Below are 19,899 nucleotides of genomic sequence, written 5' to 3' on the forward strand. Positions count from 1 at the left end.
GGTATGTGGGGAGTTTCTTGCCTCTTGGGAGGTCTGAGGTATTCTGTCAGCGTTCAGTAGGTGTTCTGTAGGAGTTGTTCCACGTGTAGATGAATTTCTGATGTATCTGTGGAGAGGAAGGTGATCTCCGCGTTTTACTCTTCTGCCATCTCCCCCCGGGATCCCTCCTGTAGATCTTTAAAGAGTTTTTTTAACTATCATTTTTTAAGCTGTTTAATATTTGCATCTCCTCAAGCCCCAAAGTACTCTTTTTATATATTTATGTGTAATGGTAGACAACTATTGCTAGTCAAACTATTGAAAGATAAGGGGAATTGTTGTCCTTAAAAGGAGTGTATTACAATAATTCATAGTATAGCTAGAGTTCAAAGTAATTGTAGATTTTGATCTCACAATAAATGTCACATAGATGAACAAGTTCATTTATAATATAAATGAATATAAATACAATGCATGTAAGGTTAAGAATTATTAAACTATAACTACTGAAACTCTAGGCCTTGGATTGTGTGGGAATTGAGAACTCTAGGGGTTAGTCTCGCTTTACTGTTTTCATAGGTGTTGCAGCAACTTCACAGTGTACTCACCACCTCCTCCCACTTCATCTTGTCTGTTGCGGGCCAAGCCTCCAGAGGCAGGTCAGGAAGCATGGGGGGCAGGGGCTGCATGGGGAACATCAGAGGCAGAGGCGGCTGGGACAGCAGGGGCAGGTGAGGCTGCGGCTGGATGGGCTGCTGGGCGGGCACAGGGAGGTGTGGCTGGTGGGGTTGGCTTGGAGTCATGGAGTGCTGGCCAGGAAGTGGCATCATGGTATGCTGGGGGACGGCGGGCTGCTGGGCTGGCACCACGGGGAAGTGGTGATGAGGCTGCAGGGCAGCCTGCTGGGCTACCACGGGGACGATTTGGTGGTGCGGCCAGCCAGCCATGGGTTCGTAAACGTAGGACGGGTACTGGAGAGAAACAGAGAGGCGGGTTCACCATCAGCTCCACTGACATCGGTCACATACAATTTGTCAATTGCCATCTACCTCTACAAGGAGTAAATTATGAGCCACTGCAGCTTCTGACCTTCAACACCCCCTACAAGAAGTTCAGGGCGGAGGTCAGGAATGAGCCGCTCTGTGCTCTGGGAAAAACTGGCAGAACAGGGTTTCAGATGGTTAGCTATTTTCAGGAGACAATTTTATGAGCCCAGTTCTTCAGTCTCCTCACATCTAGTCGTGACTTGCAGCAACCTTCTGCAAAAACTATGTGCTCGATTGCATGTACTCCTCCTTCACCAAAATCACATATATACTGACCTTCCCCCCTACCCCTTTGGAGCAGTTTCTCAGAGCCATTTGAAATGTGTCTCCTGGGCTATAGTTCTCACCTTGTTCCAAATAAAAATGAACTCACAACACTCATGTTCTGCATTGTTTTTTCAGTCAACACTTCCAGCTGGAGAAGTAGCAATGTTTTCTTTCTCTTGTGACAATACTAACGCTTATTCATTTTTTCCTGTGCAAGAATTCCTAACTGTGTATAGAGATATGACCTTTTATAAACTACATTTCCCATTAGTGTCTATATGTGGCGTAGATATGTTACCTCACTTAAAAGAGAATTGAAATGCATGCTTGATATTTTCAGGGAATAAAGAACAAAAACATCTATATACAGGGTGTCTTATTATGTTCTGGTACAACTTCAGAGGGGTAAGCAACTTAGGAGAAATAGACATTAGAATACATTTGTTTTAATTTAGTTATGTGAAACATAGACTCACTAATGGAGTCCTGTCAATACAGACAACCTGAAAATATGAGCTCTCTGGAAGAAAGAATAAGGTAAACGTTTATCCGGTGCTTCCTATGTGTGAGGCTCTACCTTACATCCATGACACACATTTTTCATGTTTTCTCACAAACTCTGAGGCAAGTATCTTCACCCTCACTTTCACAGACAAGGTAATGGAGAGTTAAAGAGGTACATGAGCTTGACAGAGGTTACAAAAGTAGTAACTCTGTTTAATTCCCCGGCTCCTGCTCTTCTTTGCAAGAGAAAAACAAAATGGAAAATTAATGTCATATAATATTAATTATATACTTTTTTGATTTGATGTCACAATGAAAAAGATAAAGGGGGCAGAAACACTGTCCCTCATACTAGAATCATAGGTTTTCAGGTCAAATATGTCAACTTTTAAGGTTTAACAGAAAATCTTGCCTCAAAGGTTTTTTTTTTGACACTTTTCTTCAGTTTGTATGAGTAAACAAGCTCATAGATTGTCATTTGAACTTATGAAAGAAGGGGAAGTTTCCTTCCTTTCTAAATAGTATGTATTCCGTTCATGTCAGGCCTGGGGACTCCTTCATGTAGTAGTACAGCATCTGATATCAATACAATGAACAATTCTTAACCTTGTTCAAGTTATACTTAACAAAGCACATTTTATATTGCTTAACTATTTTGCTCCCCAAACAATATTCTGAAGTGTGAGTATTATCATTATTTCCCTTTCCAGATGAAGAAACCAAAGTTCTAGCAAGAGAAAATGATTTGCCCAAGGTCACATGCTTAGTGTGGGGCTGAGGAGAGCCTCACACCCAATTTCCAGAAATCTCATGCTTTCCATTGCTCTGCAGAATGTCTCACAGACCACTTGGTCACTAATATTTCAGTAAAGACAAATGACAGAGATGCATAGAGTACGAACACCTTAGAATTAGGAGTTTTCCAGCTGGAAAGGATCTTAAATAACATCTTACCTGATTCCCCATGTTTCACACGTTGGCATAGAACAAAGTTGTTCAGCCAGAGTTCATTTCTACTCTACTGTGCAGTCCCCATGAATGACAGTTCATGATGGATAAATTTTATAGCCATATAAGAGGAGAAACTAAGTCAGAGTGGCCAGGTAGGAGTGTTCTGGGACAATACAGGCCTGAGGTGACCCACCAGGGCTTAAACCAGGGAGCTGGTAGTGAGAACTGAAAAAGTGGGACTGAGAAACATCTTGAATGAAGAATCAACACACTATTCTTTACAGAGCCCAGTGTATTGTTAACTCAAACAATGGTCAAAATTAGTAAAGAGAAAAATTACCTCATAGCTGAAGTTGATATAACCAGGGTGCCCGGGATGAGGTGGTAGCCTTTATAGGGAGGGGGAAAGGAGAAAAAAAAGAATGAGGGAGAGGGAGAGAAAGAAGGAGGGGGGGATAGATTAAGTCAATATGCAATTTTCAGATTAAGAGAGAATGAAGCTACTTTATAAAAATCTATAGAGTACAGAATACATTTGAGCTCTGCTTTTAGTTTAAACATGTATGCTGTGTAGGAAAGGAGCCCTCTTATTTTAAAGATGTACAGAACAACTAAATAACCTGGGGGCAGAAAACAGCACACATTTATCCTCCAGTAATCATCAGACACCCCTCCATAAACGTTTGTCAATTAATCCTACTCTATCTCACCCATCATTTCATTACTTGATGAAATTCACTCCATGTTGGGAAGAGCGATATGTTTCTCTTAAACAATTATAAAGTACCAAGAAGAAGAGAACTGTCTCACAAACCTTCCCTTATAGATCAGGAGGTCGATAAGTGCTGAAGTACCAAAGAGATTACTCATAATTTACATACAAAGTAAATAACACAACAACAACAATAAAAAACAACTCTGTGTGATATCTTGATGAATGTGAAAACAAGAAGGGTGTGGTAAAGTGGAAACATTGTAAATCGCATGGAAAATGAAACAGTTGATTTATGAAGCTTAAGCTGTTTTTTTAAAAAAAATATTCTGTCACTGTCCTTATAGCAGAAAAAATTAAAAGTTCGAAATTAAAAGCAACCTGAATAATTGTCTAAACCAGGACTGTCTGTCTTGTCAAAATTGGAGGCCAAGTTATTGATGCCTGCATTGTGGAACTCTGTTTGGCCCTGGTGCTGGGGAGAGGGAGAGGAGAGAGAATCATGCAGATCATCCTCCTCAGCCAGCAAGTTGATTAAGGCTCTATTCTCTTGAAATGTTCATATTTTATAAGAGGGTTTACTCCTCTCATCTGAGTGTGAATTGTTATAGTCAGCTAATTGCTTTTCCTCTATATTCTGGATACAAACCCTCGGAGAGTAGGAGTGTTAAATTGAAGAGGAGATAAAGGACTGAATTTGTAATGCAGGGGCCCTCAGGGGATTAGGAATTGCCACAATGCAGGATTTCAGGAAGGCAGAGCACAGAATCTTGGTCTTGTGGGTGTGAGAGAAGAGAGAAAATAGATATTCAAGTTTTACTGGCTTCTGAATAGCAAATGGAACCTGCTTTGCTGACAAGGGATCTAACCTCTCTGACCTTAGGTGCATATGTTTACAGAGAATTGGTCAGACTTCCTAATCCTTGATACATTTGAATGTGAACTATATACTTATGTATTGGGCATAGGTAAGATTCTGGACAACAACATGTAAGTCATGTGCAGATGCACAAAAAAGATGGGGCCTCTGAGAACAAGGAGGGTGTTTAAGAAGGGAATTTCTAACACAGAAATCTAACCCTCTGAAAAATAAGAGCAGTGCAGTTTGGAGAGCAGGAAAATATTTACAGTCTTGTAAGAAATCAGATTTCATGTAAAACTGGTATTTTTGTATATATATCTAAGGCTGATTAACTACTTACTCTGGAGGCCTTTCAAGAATCCCTTCCAAAATTTCTTCCAGCTAGAAATGGGTAATGATATTTACAAGCTAATTGTTTCAATAGAATCTCCTGGGTGCTCGTTAAAATGCAAAGCCCTGGGCCCCACCCCAGCTATACTGAATCAGAATCTTTGGCAGAGGCATATGGGAATCTATATTTTTATAAGAAGCTCTTCAAAGAGTTTCCTAAACACAGAGACATTTGAGGACATCTGACCCTGTTCTAAACCCTGAAGTTTACCAAATGTGTGGCAGATTTTTATTTCCAAGCTTGTGGAATTAGGCATTGCTTTATACTCACAGGCATAACAAAGGCTGCTCCCAAAAAGCAGGCAAACAAAATCCAGATCCCAATTTCTTGATGGTCCTGAAATACAAGTCAACACCCACTTTTCTTAACCCAAATCAAACACACATGTAATTAGTGTTTCATAAAATACAAGTAATTCACATTAGTTGGTTGCTAGTAAAAGAGTGGGGCCATTTTCTGTGAGGTTACTTCATTCATATATAATGTTCAGCACTCAGCCCATTTCATTGTTTTTGGAGTCACAGCAGTATAAAGATGCTTTTCATTTAGGTTGTAAGCTAAACAAGCTTAAAGAAATGAATGATCTATTATTACATAATTTATAATGCCATTTTCCTGTACCTACTTAGCCTTTATAGTCACCTAAAGTCAAAAAAGCTAAATGTAATTTACAATGAATGATTAAAGGAATACAGTTGGCTCTAAAAGTTCGGCGACATTAAAATATTTTTCATTATTGTATATTATTTTATACTTTTAGTACAAGGAACAACATAAATATTTCATATACTGTCCACTGGGTATTGCTACTGCTGAGAAAAGGATATTAAGTAAAGTGCCAAAATAGAATAAGAAGTGAATGGGTATAGTCCTAGTGGTTCTAACTCTGAAGGCCTTTAGACAAGACATTCAAGCAACATTTCTGAACTCCAAGAGTCCACGTTGTAAAAGATATGGTTGAACAGAACTTCTCTCAGAAGGACAGGTTTTAAATTTTTGATTCTACTATTCTTTTATTCCATAAATGTGGAATGATTTTTACCTAAAAGATTCCATCTTTAGTCAATGGCATTTTCCTCTTGTTAGGTGCTACTTTGCAATTTCTCTACAAATTACACGTATGGAATAGGAAGCAAAACCCAAACATCCTAAGAAATACACATTGCTTCAAGTCCCAAATTACTGCATCACTTTGAAAACTGTAAGTAGAAAAATCTTAAACTTCTTTTTTTATAGAAAGTCAATATAATATGTCATAATGCTGATATAGGAACCACAATATGATTGTTGATATCCTGTCTGTTGTTTTATGAATTAAGGAGAAAAAATGTGAAAAAGAAATATTTGGTTGATGGTTCTATTTTATTTATTTATTTTATTATTATTATTATTATTATTTTGCAGTACGTGGGCCTTTCAATGTTGTGGCCTCCCCTGTTGCAGCCTCTCCTGTTGCGGAGCACAGGTTCTGGATGTGCAGGCTCAGCGGCCATGGATCATGGGCCTAGCTGCTCCGTGGCATGTGGGATCTTCCCAGACTGGGGCACGAATTCATGTCCCCTGCATCGGCAGGCGGACTCTCAACCACTGCGCCACCAAGGAAGCCAGATGTTTCTATTTTAAAATAAGTTATTTGATGTATTTAAACAAACTTTTTAAAAAATATAATAAGTAACTCATAGCCTAAAAATATAATTTTAACAATAGGTAAATGATTAAAATAAATATTTACTCTGTGAGGTTTGGTTTTAGAAAGTCCTTTTGGGTTCTAGAACTCAAATTTAAAGAAACATTAGACTAAAACTTTGCTACATTAAAAAAATAAAAACAATTTAAGTAATCAAAGACTTATTCAATTACAGTCCAAATGAAGAAGTTATTAATTCTGGACAGCCTAAAATCATAGAAATGTGCAATAACTTTGCATCTGTTAAACATGAAATACAGATAAACTAAGAAGCATAATAGAAAGAATATCAATTTATGAATAAAATTCGCATACATTTGAATGTACTCAGAAAAAATTTCTGAAAGTCAAGGATGCCTAATCTTTTAGATTTCTTGCAGGTATGAACTCAATTTATATTATTCACAGCATCTAGAACAACCAGTCATATTTCTGAAGGAAAAATGTGTGGTGTATAAACAAAAATACTTGTATCATGAATTTTTAGCAACTGTAGGCAAATTTAAAATGGTATATTGTGATTAGTATACATAGTTTTTCATTCTTTCATTATGAGAAATAATAGATTTAACAAGCAAAAGGAATTCCACTGGACTGTTTTTAAGTCAGTAAATTGGCTCAATGCACATGCTAATGTATTCAGGATTACTTTTAAGAATGTGTTATGTCTGAGGGAGTTACAACTTTGAAATCACCACTGCTCTATTTTCTGCTCTTGTTGAAGGTGTATTCTCTGTTCCCTGTTACTACCCTCTGATCACCATTTTGGCTGTCTACCCAAATAAGGGACAAAATCTATCTTCCTTAGCCCTGATCTGAAACCTATTTGCCACCAAAGCAACAAAGGTTATCACAGTAGCAATACTTTCACTATTGATCTGAAAGACAAGGCAAGTGAGATATTACACACTATACACTTAAACACAGCACACTTAAACTTATATTTTTAATTTTACAAACACAGGACATACTGTCCTGGCTTCCTCATTCTGCATAACAATGGTCTTTCTTAGTATTAAGGCACTTTTTCCCATGCATTACTAAACATTCTTATTTTCTTTCATACAAGAACCTGAATCTCTCCCTTTTTCAGAGCCTTTTAATTGTTTACTTGCATTGTCCCCATGTTCTTAGCAGTCCCTACTTTGCCTAAAAAACAAAGTCCATCTCTCTCTATGAGAAACATGACCTAGCTGTTAAATTTGTGCTCTATGACTTCAAAAACACAAAATGTGGGGGAATGAGGTAAAAATGTAAATATTTTAGAATTTGTTTGAACTTAAATGACTACCTGTTTAAAATAAGTAGATATAGTTAAACATCAACATATATACATCCCATGTAACCACAGCTAAAAAAACCTACCATAGATACAAAAAACTAAAAAGAAAAGAAAAAAAGCATACTACTAGAGAAAATCATCAAACCACACAGGAATAAACAAAAATAATTTAAAACTGTACAGAGAAGAACTACAAAACCAAATGGAAAGCAAGCAAAACAATGGCAATTACATACCTATAAATAATTACTTTAAAAGTCAATGGACTGGGCCTCCCTGGTGGCGCAGTGGTTGAGAGTCCGCCTGCCGATGCAGGGGATATGGGTTCGTGCCCCGGTCTGGGAGGATCCCATATGCCACGGAGCGGCTAGGCCCGTGAGCCATGGCCGCTGGGCCTGCGTGTCCGGAGCCTGTGCTCCACAACGGGAGAGGCCACAACAGTGAGAGGCCCGCATACCGCAAAAAGAAAAAAAAGAAAAAAAAAAAGTCAATGGACTAATTGCTTCAGTCAAAAGACAAAAGACATAAGTAGCCAGCTGGATAAAAAAGGACCCATCTATATGCTGTTTAACAGAGGCTTACTTTATAACTAAAGACAAACAGGGACTGAAACTGAGAGGATGGAAAAGACATTTTATGCAAACAGATTTGACAGAAATCGGAGGCGGTAATACTCATATCAAGCAAAATAGAATTTAAAACAAAGGCTATAAAAAAGACAAAAAAAGGGGGGCATTATATAATGATAACAAGATCAATACTAAAAGAGGATATTGGGCTTCCCTGGTGGCACAGTGGTTGAGAGTCCGCCTGCCGATGCAGGGGACACGGGTTCATGCCCCCTTCTGGGAAAATCCCACATGCCATGGAGCAGCTAGTCCCATGAGCCATGGCCGCTGAGCCTGCGAGTCAGGAGCCTGTGCTCTGCAATGGGAGAGGCCACAACGGTGAGAGGCCCGTGTACCACAAAAAATAATAATAAAATAAAACAAAATAAAAGAGGATATTATATTCATTAAGAAATATGCACCCAACACGGGAGCACCTAAATATATGATGCAAATACTAACAAATATAAAAGGAGAAACTGATCACACTATAAAAATAGGGAACTTTAATGCCTCACTTACATCAGTGGACAGATCATCTAGATAGAAAATCAATAAGGACAGCGTGGTCTTCTACAACACAATAGACCAGTTGGACTTAATAGGTATCTACAGGATATTATATCCAAAATCAGCAGAATATGCATTTTTTATCAAGAGCACATGGAACATTCTCCAGGATAGATCACAGGTGGGCCACAGCACACATCTCAACAAATCTAGGAGGATAGAAACTATACCAAGCATTTTTTCTTACCACAGTGCTATGAAACAAGAAATCAATTAAAAAATAAGAAAACAAACAAATTGATATTAAACAACATGCTACTAAGAAACCAATGATTCAATAAAGAAGACAAAGTCAGAAAACACCTTGAGAAAAATGAAAATGGAAACACAAAACTCCAAAATCTATAGGCTACAGCAAAAGCAGTTCTGAGAGGGAAGTTTATAGAAATACAAGCCTTCCTCAAGAAATAAGAAAATTCTCAAATAAACAACTTAACCTACCACGTAGAGGAATTAAAAAGAAGAACAAAACCCAAAGTCAGTGATAGAATGAAATAATAAATACCAGAGAGAAAATAAATAAGAGGTCAAAAAATAGAAAATATTAATGAAACCAAGGGCTGGTTTTGTTAAAAGATAACAAAATTTATAAACCTTTAGCAGGGCTCACCAAGAAGAAAAGAGGACTCAAGTAAGCAAAATAAGAAATTAGAGAGAAGAAATAACAACCAACAGCACAGAGATATAAAAATCATAAGAGAATACCACTACCAGTTAAATGCCAATAAATTGGGCAACATAAATGAAATGGACAAATTTCTAGAAACATACAATCTGCCAAGACTGAATCAAGAAGAAACAAACAATTTGAACTGACTAATGACTATTAGTGAAATTAAATTTGTAATTAAAAAAAGAAAAGAAAAACTTTCAGCAAACAAAAATCCAGGGCTGAAATCCTTCACAGGGGTATTCTACCAAACCAAAGAAGGGCTTCTGAGAGTATTCCAAAAAATGGAAGACTATTCCAAATTCATGCTAGGCCACCATTACCTGAATACAAAGTCAGACAAAGATACTACCAAAAAAAAAAAATCACAGATCAATATCTTTGATGAATATAGATGCAAAAATCCTCAACAAAATATTAGCAAACTGAATCCTACAGTATATGAAAAGAATCGTACAACATGATCAAGTGGGATTTATTCCAGGAATGGAAGGATGATTTAATATTCACAAATCAATCAATCTGAAACACCACATCAACCAAAGAAAGGATAAAATCATATGATATATCAAGTGACACAAAAAAAGTATTTGAAAAAAATTAATACCCATTCATGATAAAAACTTTCAACAAGGTGGGTGTAAAGGAAACATAGCCAACTTAATAACAGCCATTTACAACAAACTTATAGCTAAACTGAATAATGAAAAACTGAATGCCTTCCCTCTAAATTCAGGAACAATTTTATTCTCATTGTCATCACCACTACTTAATAGTTCTATTGTAAGTCCTAGACACCACACTGGACAGGAAAAGGAAATAAAAGACATCTAAATTGGAAGTGAAGAAGTAAAACTGTCACTATTTGCAGATGCCATGATAATTTATATAGCAAACCCTAAAGTCTCTATCCCCAAACTGTTAGAACTATTAAACAAATTCAATAAAATTTCAGGATACAAGATTAATATACTGAAATCTGAAGATATAGTATGTGAAGATTAATGTACTGAAAATACACACTAATAATGAACTATCAGAAAGACAAAGTTAAAAAATCTTGTTTATAATCTCATCAAGGAGTGTAAAGATATCTAGGAATAAACTTAGCCAAGGAGGAGAAAGACCTACACTTTGGAAACTATAAATACTGATTAAATTAAAGGAAGATGATACAAGGAAATGGAAAGACATCTCATGCTCTTTAACTGGAAGAATAATGTCAAAATAGCCATACTATCCAAAGAAATCTACAGATTTAATGCAATCTTTATCAAAATACCAATGATACTTTTCACAGAACTAGGATAGATAATCCTAAAATTCATATGGCACCTCAAAATACCCCATATTGCCAAAGAATTTTGAAAAAAAAAAGAACAAAGCTAGAGGTATCATCATCCAAGACTTTAGCTTATACTAGAAAGCTAGAGTAATCAAAATAGCTTGGTTCTGGTGCAAAAGCAGACATATAGATCAATGGAACAGAATAGAGAGCCCAGAAAGAAAACTCTGCACATATGGTTAATTTATTTACTACAAAGGAGGCAAGAATATACACTGGAGAAAAGACAGGCTCTTCAATAGTGGTGCCAGGAAAACTGGGAAGTTACATGTAAAAGAATGATATTAGAACATTTCCTCACACAATATACAAAAATAAATTTAAAATGGACAACAGAACTATGTATGAGTGAAAGCTATAAAGTTCCTAGAGGAGAACATAGGCAGAACACTGCTTGACATAAATCATAACAATATTTTTTGGCTCTATCTCCTAAGGTGAAACAAATTAAAAAAAAAAACTGGACCTAATTAAACATAAAGTCTTTTCCACAGCAAAGAAAACCATCACAATGACAAGGAGACAAAATAACCACTACAAAATACTAGAAAACTGAGTTCAACAGCATTAAAAAGATGGCCAAGTGTGATTTATTTCTGGAATGAAAAAATGGCTCAACATACAAAGATCAATCAATATAATAGGCATACCTCAGTGGTATTACAGGCTCAGTTCAAGACCACTGCAATAAAGCAAATAATGCAATAAAGTGAGTCACACAATTTTTTGGTTTCCTAGTATACAAAATTTACTTTTACACTAGCATTAAGTCTAAAAAATTTTATATACCTTACTTCAAAATACTTTATTGCTAAGAAGTGCTAACCAACATCTAAACCTTCAGTCATAATCTTTTTTTGCAATAATAACATCAAATATCACTTATTATGGATCACAATAATAAATATAATAATAATGAAAAAATTTGAAATATTGCAAGAATTACCAAAATGTGACACAAGGACACAAAGTCAGCAAATGTTGTTGGAAAAATGACACCAAAAAAATTGCCTGTCTCAGTTTTACCACAAACGTTCAATTATTTTTTTTTAAAGGGCAATATCTGAAAATCTCAAAAAAGCAAAGCATAATTTAAAAAATATGCTCATTCTCTACGTCTAAGTCTCTATTCCTGCCCTACAAATAGGTTCATCTGTACCATTTTTCTAGATTCCACATATATGCGTTAATATAGTATATTTGTTTTTCTCATTCTTGCTTACTTCACTCTGTATGACAGACTCTAGGTCCATCCACCTCTCTATAAATGACCCAATTTCCTTCCTTTTTATAGCTGAGTAATACTCCATTGTATATATGTACCACATTTTTTTTTTATCCATTCATCTATTATTGGACATCTAGGTTGTTTTCATGCCCTGGCTTTTGTAAATAGTGCTGCAATGAACATTGGGGTATATGTGTCCTTTTGAATTATGATTTTCTCAGGGTATATGCTCAGTAATGGGATTGCTGGGTCATATGGTAGGGGGAAGGGGAGGGTGGGACAAACTGGGAGATTAAGTTTGACATAAATACACTACCGTGTGTAAAATAGATAGCTAGTGGGAACCTGCTATATAGCACAGGGAGCTCAGCTTGGTGTTCTGTGATGACCTAGATGGGCGAGGAACAGAGGCCCAAGTGGGAGGGGATATAGGTATACATATAACTGATTAACTTCATTGTACAGCAGAAATGAACACAACATTGTAAAGCAATTTTACTCCAATAAAAAATAAAAGTATGTGGATACTCCATATCAACTGAATGAAGAGGAAAAAGACAAATGGTAACTTTAATTGATGTGAAAAAAGAATTTGGCAAACTTTCATTGTAAAAGCATTCAATAAACTAGGAAAAGAAGGAAACTATGCCAACATAATAAAAGCCATAAGTGAAAAATCCACAGAGATTATCACACTCAACTCTAAGATCAGGAGTAAGGCAAAGATATATACTTTCACTACCTATATTAACTGGAAATTTTAAGTCCCACCAGATAAACTGGAGAAGAAAAAGAAACAAAAGGCATTCAACTTGGAAAGGAAGAAGTAAAATTATTTCTATTTGCAGATGACATAATCATATACATAGAAAATCCTAAACATTTTACACACACAAAAAAAAGAACTAATAAATTCAGCATAGAAGCAGGATACAAAATCAATACACAAAATTGAGTTGCATTTCTATACAATCAGAAAATTAAAGTAAAAAAAATTCTATTTACAATAGCATTAAAATAATAAAATTTTAGAAATTATTCAAGGGGGTGAAAGACTAGTATAATGAAAACTATAAATAATTGCTGAAAGAAATTAAAGATGACATAAATAATGGAAAGCTATCCCATCCATGTTTATGGATTAGAAGACAGTATTTTTAAGATGTTGTTACTATTCAATGTAATCTATATATTTAATGCAATATCTACATAAATGCTAATAACAATTCTGAAATAAATTTTTTAAAATTCAAAAAAAATATATGAAATCTAAGGGAACTAAAATAGACTCAAGAGTCTGGGAAAGAACAAAGCTGGAAGGCTCATATTTTGTGGGATTTTTGTTGGTTTTGTTTTTTTTTTTTTTTTTTTTTTTTTTTGGCCATGCTGGGTCTTAGTTGCAGTATGTAGGGTCTTCCTTGTGAGATCTTTTAGTTGTGGCATGTGGGATCTAGTTTCCTGACCAGGAATTGAACCCAGGCCCTCTGCATCAGGAGCATGGAGTCTTGAACACTGGACCAACAAGGAAGTCCCTGGAGGGCTCACACTTTTGATTTCAAAACTTACTACAAAGCCACAGACAAAACAATGTTGTACTGGTATTAAGGCAGACACGTAGTCGGTGAAATAGAATACAGTCCCAAATAAACCCTTGCATGGACGGTTAAGTGATTTTTGACAAGTATTCCAAAACTATTCAGTGGAAAAATGACAAATGGTGTGGGAAAAACTGAATACCACATGCAAAAGAAAGAAGCTGAATCCTTACCTAACACCATATACACCGTTAACTTAAAATAGATCTATTACTGAAATCAAGATATAACTATACAACTCTTAGAAGAAAATATAAGGCAAAAGCTTCAAGACTTTGGACTTGGCAATGAATTGTTTGATATGCTACCAAAGACACAGACAATAAAATACACCATTAAGTCACCCCTTTAATACACTTTGATGGTGTCTCAGTGCTCGTAACATGCACACCAAATGTTATGCTATGAATAAGATCAAAGTATCAAAAATGACTCATAATTCTGGTTCTCCCACATGGAAAACAGAGATAATTGGAAATTGGAGTAGGACCTGGTAGGGGAAGACCAAGAGTCAGAAATGCCTTTGGCCATCCAAGAGTAGAGATGGAGGAAGTGAAGAAGAGGTCTGGACTGCAGGTAACAATGAGATGTCAAATCTCCATGGGCAGAAATTATAGTTATGGACATGGATGATATGGCTTATGGAGAAACACAAGAATGAAAGTGAGGAGGATTGAGCTCTGAGGACCTTCCACATTGAAAACTCAAATAGAAGAGGAAAGAATATATCCAGAGAGGTAGATGAAAGTTCGGATAGGGTATCCAGGAAGCCAAGGACAAAGAGTGTTTCAGGGAGTGGTGAGTAAGATTAAAGGCTGCTGAAAAGGGCAACTGCAACAGGGCTGTCAAAAACACTGATTTAAAGACATTGAAGTCAGCAATGATGTGCAGAGAGTTGATTTAAAATAGCAGTGGGTTCATTTGTACCCTTTTTTTTTTATTCCACATATAAGTGGTGTCATAAGACATTTGAACTTATTTACAAAACAGAAGTAGAATCAGGAACGTAGGAAACAAACTTCTGGTTACCAGGAGATGGAGCGGGGGGATAAACTGGGAGATTGGGACTGACATACACACTACTAAATATAAAATAAACAACTAATGAGGACCTACTGTACAGCACAGGGAACTATACTTGATACTCTGTAATGGCCTATATGGGAAAAAAATCTAAAAAAGAGTGGATATATATATATATATATATAAAACTGATTCACTTTGCTGTACACCTGAAACTAACAGAACACTGTAAGTCAACTATACTCCAATAATTTTTTTAAAAGATTACAACTTAAAAATAAAATAAAATATCAGTGGGGGTGTCAGCCAAACTAAGATGAGGAAAAACTGGCAGTTGAGAAACTTATAAGTGAGAAAGTAAAGGTAACATCTTTGAGAAAGGCAAGGTGGTAATGAGGGGACAGTAGGGTGAATCAGAGTTTTTGTTTTCCCTATGAAGGAACATTTTGAGTATATTTAAATACTGGAGACCATCTGGCGGAAATGATGAGGTTTAAAATACATACACAAGAAAGTATGATTTAAAACAGGAATATGGGACTTCCCTGTGGTCTAGCGGTTAAGACTGAGCTTCCACTGCAGGGGCAGCAGTGGGATCCTAGGTCAGAGAACTAAGATCATGTATACTGTGCAGCCAAGAAAAAAAAAAGGGGGGGGGGCTTCCCTGGTGGCGCAGTGGTTGAGAGTCCTCCTGCCGATGCAGGGGACACGGGTTCGTGCCCCGGTCCGGGAAGATCCCACATGCCGCGGAGCGGCTGGGCCCGTGAGCCATGGCCGCTGAGCCTGCGCGTCCGGAGCCTGTGCTCCGCAACGGGAGAGGCCACAACAGTGAGAGGCCCGCGTACCGCAAACAAACAAACAAACAAAACAAAACAAAACAAAAACAACTGTCTCTTTGGGACTTCCCTGGCAGTCCCATGGTTAAGACCTCGCCTTCCAATGCAGGGAATGCAGGTTCAATCACTGGTAGGGGAGGTAAGATCTCACATGTCTCACAGCCGAAAAAACAAAATATAAAACAGAAGTAATGTTGTAACAAATTTAATAAAGACTTTAAAAATTGTTCACATCAAAAAAAGTCTCAAAAAAAGGCATATGAATGCCACCTATTTTGTAAATAAAGTTTTATTGGACCACGGCCACACCATTAATTTAGGTATTGCCTATGACTGCTTTGAAGATACAATGTTAGAGTTGAGTAGCTGTGACAGAATCATATGGTCCCCAAACAAGACTGGTGCTAGGATGAGGTGAATTAATCACATACAGCAAAAAATTTAAGAAAGTATTCACTCTGCGGGCAAACTTTGTACTTGCCTAGTGCTTAACATAAGTACTTTGGAGTTTTGTTTCTAGTCACCCAAGCCCCAGCCATGCCCATCAAGCCTATACTTTTTTACTCTCTGGCCTGTTACAGGAAAAAAAAAAAATGTACTAATTTATACTAACTCTCTGGCTAATTATTTTTTAGCTCTAGATTGTAATACATTGCCTTCCAAAGTTTGAGATATCAATAGTTTAAGGAAATGTGGAGCAGCATGTGAATGAAGGCAAAGCTTAAAGTCTGGAAAGGTGCATATTCATGCCTGCATATTGAGCAGAGCAGAGTGCAGGTACAGCATGTGTTAGGAATGAGAGCCTTTGAACCTCCTGGGTTTTTGCTTTTGTTTTTTCTTTCTGAAGCAGAAAGCAAAATCATTCACAGGTAGAGGGGACCTGCTGAGAATTTTGAGGTTGTCGGCAAATGGACTGAATTGAATTGCTTATTGAGCAGAGTAGCAAGGCTAAATTAACCAGAGAAATGAAATGAGTGATGTCAGTGAACACAGATGTGTAACAGTACTAGCCCATCCCAGACAAGGAAAGCCTCTGGCAGCAAACCATACACAACGACTGAGAGGCAGTCAGTTGGGTACATCCTGGATTGGGGTGTTGGGGAACTCAGAATTGATACTAAAGAAAGTAAAGAGGTGCGTGCTGTTAATGGAGAGGAGAAAAATGGAGAATTTAGTGCAGTGGAGGAATCTCGGTAACAAGACATGCTAACAAAGCTTGCCAGAAGAAATGGATATCTGATTGAGGTGGACAGTGGGTGGCAGGCCAGGAAAGATAAGAAGTTAGAAGAGAAAAATGTCAGAGAGAAATGAGAACATAGCTGGGTGTGAGTGGGTCATTTAGGTGAACATTCAAATCTCTCAGAATTGGGGGTTCTGACTGTGAGTCAAATGCATAATGTTAGGAGATAGCAATAGCAGGGAATGAGGAGAGAACTGAAGCAGTAGGTTTGTAACATTCAGTGGGATGATGATTCAGTAGCAATGCAGAGCAAAGAGCGTGGCACAGCTCCTCTTGACCTCACAGTTCATGAAAGGGAGAGTAGACAGTACCTACTAATGAGGATAACAGAAAAACCAGTAACAATTGGGAGCATACACTATATATTAGAATAGTAATTTCCTTGCCACTTAGAACATATATTATCAGTTTCACTAGCCACTGTCAACATAATGAATTTCAAGATTCCTTTTTCTGTTTAAAAGAAGAGCTTTGAACTCATGGGTCCGTAATGTGTGAGCCTATGCTCTCATAGTTTTATTTACAAATAGAAAAGGAATTTATATATTGGTTTTTTAAGTAAACTTGTTTTGAATTCTCAGGTTCAAATAATGTTTTGAGAAAAAATATTATTCAAGGAATCTTGCCTGGAATTTTATGAAGAGACTAAACAGAAACTACAAGAGATTTTAGAAAAATAGAGATTTCTTTCTGGAGCTTGTAATCATGAAGGGAAAGCTAAATAGTAACAAGAATCTATATAATCATATCACATTCTACAAATGAAATAATAAACTTGTCCACACAACAAAAAATATATTAAAGGACAAAGAAAAATATATTATAAGTGACTACAATCTTGGATAAGAAAAAAGAAATAAAAAATTTGGCATACAAAGACATGCAAGAATTGTACTTTGATATCTACCAAACATTGCTGAAAGAAAGTAAAGAAGATGTAATAAATGGAAAAGCCTGTGTTTATGGATTGTAATATTTGATAATGTTAAGATGGCAGTAGTACCCAAAGTGATGGACAAATGCAAAGAAATCCTGATTAAAATCCCAACAGTTTTTTTTTGCAGAATTGAAAAAGTCAATTCACAATTCATATAAAATTATGATGTACCCTAAATAGCCAAAATAATCTTGAAAAATAAGAAGAAATGTGAACTCATAATTACAAATTATAAATCTACAAATGTACAACAATCAAAATAGTGTTATAATTTCATAAAGTTAGACATACAGGTCAATGGAAAAAATAACTGATTTTTTGGGGGGTGGAGTCAAGATGGCAGATTAAGAGGATGCTGAGTTTACATCTCCTCATAACTAGGGCACCTACTAGGCACTGGTGGGGGACCTCAGATACGTAAGGGGATGGAAGGAATCCCTGCATGACCAGGTAGGATGTGGGGGGAAGGAAGGGGTGAAGAAAAGTGGAGTTTGGTTGGGATTAGGGCCCCTGAGGAGAGACTGGGGGAGGGAAGGTGTTCCTACCTTCAGAGGGGCCCACTTATGTCAAGGGGATCAATGAGGATGAAGAGGGGCCTCCAAGGGATCTCGGGATCAGAGGGAAATGTGGCCAGTGTCTCCCCGGTCCACTTGGGCCTTGACAAGCCTGCTGGGGTCCTAGGCCTGAACCCCACCCCCAGCGTCCCCTCTGACCATCCAGGTCTTGGGCCTGAGTAGTCCCCCAACAAGGTCTATTCTGGCAGCACAAGTGCAGGTAGGTCAAGTGTCACCACCTTCCAAGGCCTCCTCTGGCTGCACCAACCCCAGTGGGTGCACATTTGGAGGCCTGCACCCCAGCTGGCCTTCATGGACATGTGTGCTCCAGGCCAGCTTCAGGAACAGATGCTGGAGAAAGGAAAACATGCAGAGGTGGGGCTGACACAGTGGGCCCAGGGACCGATCTACAGGACTTGAGGCCTACTGAGGAGGTGGAGGTAGGGTATACCTCACTCTGGGGCCAAGAACACTGATAGGGCACCAGGGATTTTTTTTTCTTATCTTTTACTCTTAACTTTTTATTGTTTTTAAATTTTTTTAAATAAATGTATTTATTTATGGCTGCATTGGGTCTTTGTTGCTTCATGTGGGCTTCTCTAGTTACAGTGAGCGGAAGTTACCTTTCATTGTGGTGCACGGGCTTCTCATTGTGGTGGCTTCTCTTATTGAAGAGCATGGGCTGTAGTCACACAGGCTTCAATAGTTGTGGCACACAGGCTCAGTAGTTGTCACTTATGGGCCTGTAGTTGTGGCAGACAGGCTCAGTAGTTGTGGCTCATGGGCTCTAGAGACAGCACAGTCTCAGTATTTGTGGTGCACAGACAAGCTCAGCTGCTCTGCGGCATGTGGGATTTTCCTGGACCAGGGCTCGAACCCATGTCCCCTGCATTGGCAGGCAGATTCTTAACCACTGCACCACCAGGGAAGTCCCTTATTTAACCACTGCACCACCAGGGAAGTAGCCTTATTTTTAATTTTTTTTAAATTTTCTTTATTCTACTTTTTTGATGTTGTGGTTTTGTTTTGTTTTGTTTTGTTTTGTTCTGTTGTTGTTTCATTTTTATTGCTATTTTATCGAACATATTTCTTAATTTTTCTAATTTTATTTTATTTTATTTTTTATTCTTTGTTATTGTTCTGCTCTTTTCTGTTTTTGTTTTTTGTTTGTTTCTTTCTTGTTCTGCCATGCCACGTGACTTCTGGGGTTTTGATTACCAGGCTGGGTGTTGAGCCTGAGCTCTGGTGGTGTGAGTGCCAAGTCCAAGCCACTGGATACCAGAGAAACTCCGACCCCAGGGACTATTAATCGGTGTGAGGTCTCCCTCATCTCGGCACGAAGAACTGTCTCCATCCAACTGCCTGAAAAATCTAGTGCTGAATGCCTCAGTCCAAACAACCAGGAACACAAAGCCCCCCCCCAAATAAAAGATGATGAAAAATATGTTACAGACAAAGGAACAAGGTAAAAACCTAAAAGACCAAATAAATCAAGAGGAAATAGGAAACCTACCCAAAAAAGAATTCAGAGTAATGATATTAAACATGATCCAAAATCTCAGCAATAGAATGGAGATTAAGAAAATACAAGAAAAGTTTAGCAAGGATCTAG

At 37.4% G+C, this 19,899-nt stretch overlaps 1 protein-coding gene across 1 annotated transcript; it reads right to left on the minus strand.

Moving 5' to 3' along the window:
• Positions 1–572: 572 nt before the first annotated feature.
• LOC132483038 (amelogenin, Y isoform-like) lies at positions 573–19,617 on the minus strand. Its single transcript, XM_060088279.1, has 7 exons — positions 19,506–19,617; positions 8,812–8,828; positions 4,972–5,048; positions 3,088–3,136; positions 1,769–1,810; positions 1,661–1,705; positions 573–950 (listed from the first exon to the last, which is right to left on the minus strand). Exons 1-7 carry the CDS (start codon positions 19,615–19,617, stop codon positions 573–575), a joined length of 720 nt encoding a protein of 239 aa, XP_059944262.1.
• Positions 19,618–19,899: the final 282 nt, after the last annotated feature.

Source organism: Mesoplodon densirostris (assembly GCF_025265405.1).
Source record: "Mesoplodon densirostris isolate mMesDen1 chromosome Y unlocalized genomic scaffold, mMesDen1 primary haplotype SUPER_Y_unloc_2, whole genome shotgun sequence".
In the NCBI taxonomy this organism is placed as follows: Eukaryota; Metazoa; Chordata; class Mammalia; order Artiodactyla; family Ziphiidae; genus Mesoplodon; species Mesoplodon densirostris.